The 8,410-nt window shown below is 51.1% G+C and overlaps 1 protein-coding gene across 1 annotated transcript; it reads right to left on the bottom strand.

The window, feature by feature from the left end:
* Positions 1 to 551: 551 nt before the first annotated feature.
* LOC119183792 (uncharacterized) lies at positions 552 to 2,594 on the bottom strand. Its single transcript, XM_075870542.1, has 2 exons — positions 1,647 to 2,594; positions 552 to 1,102 (listed from the first exon to the last, which is right to left on the bottom strand). The coding sequence occupies exon 1, from the start codon at positions 2,310 to 2,312 to the stop codon at positions 1,728 to 1,730; it is 585 nt and encodes a 194-aa protein (XP_075726657.1). The 5' UTR covers positions 2,313 to 2,594; the 3' UTR covers positions 552 to 1,102; positions 1,647 to 1,727.
* Between the last annotated feature and the right edge of the window lie 5,816 nt (positions 2,595 to 8,410).

The raw sequence follows: 8,410 nt of genomic DNA on the forward strand, positions 1-8,410 counted from the left end.
AGTCAGGCTGATGATGATGATGAATCGAGTGTGTAAGTGCCCTATTCGGACAATGAGTACAAGTGTATTGTCACTTAAAGCGTAATTCAAAGATTCGTATAATACGATGTTCTGGCACATGCGCCATCATTTTTTTTCCTTTCTGTGAGTCATCTTCTCGCACTCTTGGCTTTATATATACGGCGGCCATCTGTGCAATAAAGTGGTTGCAAGTGTGCGCTCTGTCCCATGCGGCTTCTTTCTGAAGCGTTGTGCGCACCAAGAAAGTATATTTCTTTCAAAAGAAAATAATTCGTGGTGTTCCACTGTTTGCAAGGCCCACTGTTTCCAGCATATGATGTTCCGGCTGTCCTGCTAGAACAGATGCAACTTCGTAGACCTTGCGCTGTCACCCGTGCTAGGAAACTGTCAAGCGTCGTGAAACTTGTTGAGGAATGACACGCATGCTCAGGGAGGGGGGGGGGGGGGGTTGATCGCGTATGTTGAAGAGTAGAAATATCAATAATGCTTGAATTTTGTTGACGAAAACAGACACAGTTCAGAAACAAATATACCAAATAGCATGGGCGCATATAAAAGTTCCTTTATTCGACTTGTCGATACCAGGATGTGTCGGCTTACATAAGACCCGACATGTTTCATTAGACACGAAGTGCGAAGTCCCTTTCTCATCGCCTTCGTCACAGTTATGAAGGAACAAGTACATAGACAGCATTAAGCCATTCTGTCGAGGCCTCGTCAATCAGCTAAGATTAAGATGACGTTCCGCTACGCAGGGGACAACAGATGGTGAACGAATAGGATGATGCTCTCTTCCAGGTGGCGCTCACACACACAAAAGGGGTGCTCGAAGAGGAGCGCGGCAAGAATTGAATGTATGAAGCTAAAAGGAAAGTTGAAGTAGAGGTTAAGCATGAAACATTGAGTAAAATAATGTTCAACACAGCTGTCACTACAGCTTTAACAGGTGTGGTACTTATCAAAATTTTCGTGGCTGCAGTGTCCGATGGAGATGCGTGGTTATTTGTAAGTCGTCAAGTGGCTTCGGCAAACTGCACGGTTCGTGAAAAATTTTGGTCCGTCAAATGAGATCGTCTTGATGCTGGAAAGACAACCAATGAAGAATTGTTTCACAAATGAAATAGTTATTCACGGTGGATAACGCATTAAACCGGCTACGGCAGTTATGAATCTAAGCAAATCGCTACTGGTAATAGACCTTACGGAAATTAGCAGTGTTAAATTCAAGGGCGCAGATAAAGACATGTCGGGCTTGCAAGCATCGCTGTGTGTCCCGACGTTAATCGCCGCGGAACTACGTCCAGCAGAGATGTTTAGCAATGACTGTTCAATGAGCATTTCGTTTTGAGCGTTACGTTCAATTAAGCGGAAGTGTATAAATCAAGGAAACCGCATCACATAATTTTTTGTGCTTGATAATTATACGCTAAATTCAGGATTGTCCAAGGAACGCTACATCAATAACGGTATAATTAAAATGAGCGTGTTCAGCCACATCTACTCAATTACTATTCGCGAAAGCAGACCTGTTCGTGACGTTGGCTACACGGATTACGGGCTTAAATTCTCTCGGCAGAGCAACTACGCCAGACATAGAAAGAGAATAGCCCGCAAAAATGACTTACGGTATAAAGTCGGTGGCCGAAAAAGGAGGGACAGTTCACCGCGTTGCCCGCAGATGGCATGGGAGGGAGTCGGCGGCTGCATCACGGGAACAATTGGAGGACGCCAGCATACAGCGACCTCAGGTCTCGATAAACGCCGCAACGGTAGCTTCGTGGCGGATTTCCCAACGTCTGTCGGAGGACGGTTTCGAGTAAGGGCGAATGTATGTCGGGAGTTTCGTGTATGGCTACGCAGGGCTTTGTGTACCAGTCGACGAACAAGTAGGGCCTGAAGTCCCTGCCTCTCTCTTCTTCGGGGACGAGCAGGCAGGTGCAACAGACGTTTTCCGTCGCCTTGGCGAACACGCCGTGGACGCGTCTCTGCCGCATTTTTTTCAGGATGTCACCGATTATATCAGTGGGGTCCTCCCTACGGTCAGCGCGATAGAGAACCCAGGACCCTATGACGCCCAGGCCGGCCATGCAGGTGAATAAGTGGGCCGCGCAGTCCAGACGGTCGCGCATAGCGGCTATGGATTCCAGATGGGCGCGAACTGCGCTGACTGCTTCTGGTACAGACTTGTCGGCGAGCTTTGGAAGGTCGGTGAAGCCGTCGTTGTCCAAGCATCGCAGTTCGTGTTGCGGCACTCTCGAAAGGTGTGAGCACAGCAGTTCCACGTACGCCATGGCTGCCAGTGACCCTGAAGGCGCCTATGGAAGCTGAATGTTGCGTCGAGTGTTGGCCTATGGCTAGAGAGAACCCTCGGTGTACTTGCTGTTGTGACGGAAGCGTCGGTCGTATCTTCTACGCGCGGCGAAGATGCGACCTGGAAGGGTGAAGTGAAGCAGCTTGCGTTCACCTCTCGCTAGTCGAATGTCGATCCTGAGGTTAAAAAGCTTCCCGGCCGATGGGGCGTTTGAACGTACTTTTTTTTTCAGGAGGGCGGCGACAGGCTCCGCTTCGTTCGAGCGTAGGCGGCGGATTGCAATGCAATGCCTCGCCGCAAGGACTTTAATGCACGTGCTTACTCGGCCGCTCGTCACGTGTCTGATAATGAATTTAGCTGAAAGGGGCGTCATTCTGATAAAAAGAAATTACAAGCAGCCGTACATCCACGCGCTTAAGGACTGTGATGTAATGTCTGAGAGGTGTTTATAAACCAGGATCTTTCATATTTTAATGCGAAGCATTTCTTGGCGAACTTCGGCGAGTTTGACCCTATCTGCCTATCTATCTATTTAGCTGCGTACGACTTTTAGCTCTTCTGGCTGTTTGTATAACGGGATATATACCACATTTGGTATGGCATAAGATGACTGTATGACGGGCATAACTGACTAGTCATAACATGAAAATCGTGACATGTATGTCATGAATATCGGGATTTACATGTCATGGTTTTGTTGTTCCTGCGGTCGTTTCGTCCACATGTAACATCGCAAAACTGGTATGGCACGACATGACTGCATGGCGAACATAATTTACAGGCCCTCATGTGGAAATCGTCGCATGCGTGTCAAGTAAGAACATGACTGCGTGCCACGCTCATGATGTGCTCGCGGTCTTTTCGCTAGCTTCACATGCACCAAATCTGCTATTACGTGACTTGCATGGACGACGAAGGTTAGCAAAACGTCCAAACATGATAATCAGGATATGCCTGTTATGTAAAACATGAAGACATGCTACGTCCATAGCGCGGTCGCGGCCGTTTCGCTAGCTTCACATATACCAAATTCGGTGTTACATGACGTGAATAGACGACGAAGGTAAATGGCATGTCCAGACAAGTAATCATGGCATGCGTGTCATGTAAAACATCACTACATGCTACATTCAGAGCGTGCTCACGGCCATTTCGCTAGCTTCACATATACCAAATTTGGTATTATGTGGCGTGAATAGACGACGAACAAAAATGCCGGGCGCGAACATGATAATCATGACGCGGTAGTCATGCACGGCAGTACTTACGTCCGCCTCGTAACGTTGTGCTGATTTTAAAGTGACATATCAACCTTCCTCATTCGTGCTTCGCATATTATCGATTCCCACTGCACGTGGTTGGTTGTTCCTGAGAGTTCTGGCGCAAACCACCACGGGGGGGGGGGGGGGGGGGATCTGCCAATTTTTCATAACTTTGTTTTTCATTTCTACTGTTTCGTATATATGCGGGGCCTACTTCCGCTAGTCGGATGTCGCATATATGAGGCGTAACATATACGAGTCGTTCAATTATCAATCGAATCGGCAGTTTTTGTTTTCCATTCTGGCAAGTTCGAGTGATTGAATTATTTTTAGAAAGACCCATCATTTGCATAACTACTTCATGTAGTCCAGCCATGGTGTTCTAGTAGTTAAGGTACTCGGCTGCTGACCCGCAGGTCACGGGATCGAATCCCGGCTGCGGCGGCTGCATTTCCGATGGAGGCGGAAATGTTGTAGGCCCGTGTGCTCAGATTTGGGTGCATGTTAAAGAACCCCAGGTGGTCGAAATTTCCGGAGCCTTCCACTACGGTGTCTTTCATAATCATATGGGGGTTTTGGGATGTTAAACCCCACATATCAGTCGATCAACCACTTCATGTATACAATATACAGCATTCTTGTAGGTTGTGGCGCCCATAAAAACGCATGAGAAGGCGTGGTCGATAAGCGATAGCCATTTTTTTCACCGATCCCTTCATCGCCTTTATTCTGATGGGATTCAACACAATCTTGGAGTGTCTGTGTTATATTGCCACGTTCCATTTCCCAAGTTTTTGTTATCGTCCCAAAACAACACACGATTCTCAGCGCAAACCGCGCCTGCAGTTTTCGAGAAGGTTCCGGACTGTAGTAGATCATTTCGATAAGATCACGCCCTTTGTGCGAACGGTACAGATTGTTCTGGAACCTACGCCACCGCCAGCGATAAAGCTAGAGCATTCGACAGCAAGAGTATAAATTCCGACGCGCTTCGCCGCTTGTCAGTTGTTGATCGAAGGCCGACGCTCCGTTCGCCGCTATCAGTCTGAGACGGCTATCTGTGCAAGACCACTGCTGTAATTGGACTTTCCGTTTACCGGGCACAGGTTAGCCCAAATAAACAGTTAATTCGCAACACGAAGTCTCCTGTCTTCGGCCACGTCACGACCCCGTGACATCTGGTGGAGGTGCTGCTTCGTTCATGTACCGGACGCCCCCGTCAAGCCATGAACCCAGCCCACGTCGCTGAGAAGACACCGGCGCCAAACAAGAGCAGCGAACAAGCCGCCGACAGCAAGGTCTCCCACCGGAGTACAGGCTTCTACAAGACAAGGCGCGGAAGGCCAAGGCCATGACCTCTACTGCAGCGACAATGACAACCGGAGCGTCCCAGCCCGCGATCGTCATTCATCAACCCAGGGAACCACCAACGTTTCATGGGTCATCGTTTGAAGACCCGAAACCTGGCTAGAAACATACGACCGTGTGGCCGCCCTCAACCACTGGGACAACGAAGAAAAGCTCCGTCGTGTGTACTTCTACCTGGAAGACACAGCAAGGACTTGGCTAGAGATTCGTGAGTCAACGCTCCGAACGTGGGATGTCTTCTGCGGCGCATTTCTGCAAACGTTCGCAAGCGTCGCTCGCAAAGAGAGGGCCGCTGCTCTACTAGAGACCCGGGTTCAGCTACCAAATGAGAAGGTTGGAATTTTCACAGAGGAGATGACCCGCCTATTTCGTCACGCTGACCCATACATGCCTGAGGAGAAGAAAGTTCGTTTCCTCATGCGAGGGGTCAAACAGGATCTCTTCGCGGGACTAATGAGGAATCCACCTAACACCGTCCTAGAATTTGTATCCGAGGCGACCACCATCGAAAAAACCCTTGACATGCGCACCAGACAGTTCAATCGTCGCCTGACTCCAGAATGCGCTGCTGCTCAAACCAGTCACTCCGAAAACCTGCGTGAAACGATCCGAGCGATCGTGCAGGAAAAGCTGCGCAAACTGTTGCCTTCGGCGGAGCCTCAAGTGGATTCAATCGCCGACATTGTGCGAGAAGAAGATCGGCAATCGCTTCAAATTCCCCACGCACCGCTGCCCGAGCCAGAAACTATGAGCTACGCCGCTGCAGTGCGCCACAACGCTCCTCCCCGTCCACGCCAAAACGCCGCCCCGTCGCACTTCCGTCGCCAGACACCACCGCCGCCACCACCCCCACCGACGACCTACCGTTCACCAGCGGGCCAGCGCAGTGCGCCGAGGAAAACGGACGTTTGGCGCACCCCTGACCACCGTCCACTGTGCTACCACTGCGGCGAGGCCGGGCGCACATACCGCCGTTGCCAGTACCGACAGATGGGACTGCGTGGCTTTGCCGCCGATGCACCACGTCCGCAGGCAGGGGAACGGCCCCGTGACATCGCCGACTACCTGACAGGAACTCAATGGACACCCCGAAGTCCTTCCCGTTCGCCGTCGCCCAGCCGCCGCATGTCACCGCACCCCCGGCAGTACTCCGGCCCAACGCGGGGCCGGTCTCCTAGCCCGTATCCGGGAAACTAAGGGCAGCAACCGGTGGAGGTGCGGTTGCTGTGCGACGAACTACCGAAGATCCTCCTCCGACGACGACGCCGCGACGGAGCTTTCCGAACACAACACCAACGAGGCAAAGCCCTGACGGCGAAAGCTCACTTACCGGAGGTGGCCTGACGACGCAACATGGAAGCAGCGGAACAAGCCGACGCAGCCGTGACCCGACGCCACGCCCTAACTGTAATGCGAGACGGCGAACTAGCGACATCGACGTCCTTATCGACGGCCACAGTGTGACCGCTCTCGTCGATACTGGAGCCGACTATTCTGTCATCAGTGGGTCGTTCGCCGCGAAGTTAAAGAAAGTTAGGACAGCTTGGAAAGGCCCTGAAATCCGCACAGACGGAGGTCATCTCGTAACGCCTGCAGGAATCTGCACAGCGAGAGTCACCATTAACGGCCGTATTTTTCCTACAGACTTCGTAGTCCTACAGCGTTGCTCGAGAGATGTCATCCATGGCATGAACTCCTTATGCCTCCATGGTGCTGTCATCAACCTAAAAACAAAGTCGATAACGTTATCCACAGAAGAAGCACTACCACCGCGCACGCCGTCAGAACACCATGCCTTGAATGTGCTGAAAGACCAAGTCACCATTCCACTTCGCTCAAGCGTCATTATTTCAGTCGGCGCTCCTAAATCACCTGACTTGGAAGGCGTCGTTGAAGGCAGTCAGCATCTGTTGGTCACCCGAAATGTTTGCGTCGCAAGAGGAATTGCAGAGCTGCGGGGAGGCAAAGCAACGGTTATGCTCACGAATTCCAGAAATGAGTACAAACATGTGAACAAAGGACCAACGGTCGCATACATCGAAGAAATTGTCGAAGCCACCAGTGCTTTCGCCCTTTCCAATTCTGCGGAACCTGCTCAGAGGAACCAAGCCCCTCCCATAGCTTTCGATGGCAATCCCAAACTTCCGAGCGATAAGCAAGAACAGCTCAAGGCCCTGCTCCTGCAATACGAAGATTGCTTTTCGTCGTCATCGAAAATTTGGCAGACCCCAATCACGAAACATCGCATCATAACCGAAGAAAATGCCAGACCACTCCGTCAGAGTCCGTACAGGGTTTCGACGCGAGAACGTGATGCCATGAAGAGACAAGTTGATGAAATGCTGCGGGATGACATTATCCAGCCGTCCAAGAGTCCATGGGCATCCCCCGTGGTGTTAGTGAAGAAAAAGGATGGGACCCTACGTTTCTGCGTCGATTATTGCCGCCTGAACAAAATCACAAGAAAGGACGTGTATCCTCTCCCACGAATAGACGACGCACTTGATCGGCTCCATAACGCCAAGTACTTTTCGTCAATGGACCTCAAGACTGGCTATTGGCAAATCGAAGTCGACGAAAGAGACCGAGAGAAGACGGCGTTTATAACACCGGACGGCCTTTTCGAGTTTATGGTGATGTCCTTCGGCCTTTGCTCAGCGCCTGCAACTTTTCAACGCGTTATGGATACAGTACTGGCAGGATTGAAGTGGCAGACTTGCCTTGTGTACTTGGACGACGTCGTCGTGTTTTCCTCGAGTTTCGACGAGCATCTTCGGCGCCTTGAAGCTGTACTTCAAGCCATCAAGACGTCCGGACTCACACTGAAGCCAGAAAAGTGCAGATTTGCGAATGAGTAGCTCTTGTTTCTGGGACACGTTATCAGCAAGTCTGGAGTTCGCCCCGATCCACGGAAAACAGCCGCCATCGCCGACTTCCCGCCGCCCACTGACAAGAAGGCCGTGCGCCGATTTCTGGGCCTGTGCGCATATTATAGGCGGTTTGTGAAAAACTTCCTCCGCATCGCCGATCCTCTCATTAACCTTACCAAGGCTGACGTGGAGTTCAAGTGGAAAACGCCACAGGAACACGCTTTCCAGGAGCTTAAACATCGCCTCCAGACGCCTCCGTTACTTGCCCATTTCGACAAATTCGCCGAGACAGAAATACATACTGACGCAAGCAGCGTAGGTCTCTGCGCCGTTCTTGTGCAGAGGGCTGACGGACTTGAAAGGGTTATTAGTTACGCCAGCCGATTGCTATCCAAAGCAGAAGCAAATTATTCCACAACAGAAAAGGAGTGCCTCGCCATCATCTGGGGTACGTCGAAATTTCGCCCCTACCTCTACGGCAGGCCCTTCAAAGTTGTGAGCGACCACCACGCCTGTGTTGGCTAGCCACCTTGAAGGACCCTTCAGGTCGCCTCGCACGATGGAGCTTGAGACTTCAA

Source organism: Rhipicephalus microplus, chromosome 8 (assembly GCF_043290135.1).
Source record: "Rhipicephalus microplus isolate Deutch F79 chromosome 8, USDA_Rmic, whole genome shotgun sequence".
Taxonomy (NCBI): domain Eukaryota; kingdom Metazoa; phylum Arthropoda; class Arachnida; order Ixodida; family Ixodidae; genus Rhipicephalus; species Rhipicephalus microplus.

Bases quoted from the DNA above. Each gene is read 5' to 3' on its own strand.
- LOC119183792 (XM_075870542.1), bottom strand. From the start codon at position 2,312: ATGGCGTACGTGGAACTGCTGTGCTCACACCTTTCGAGAGTGCCGCAA.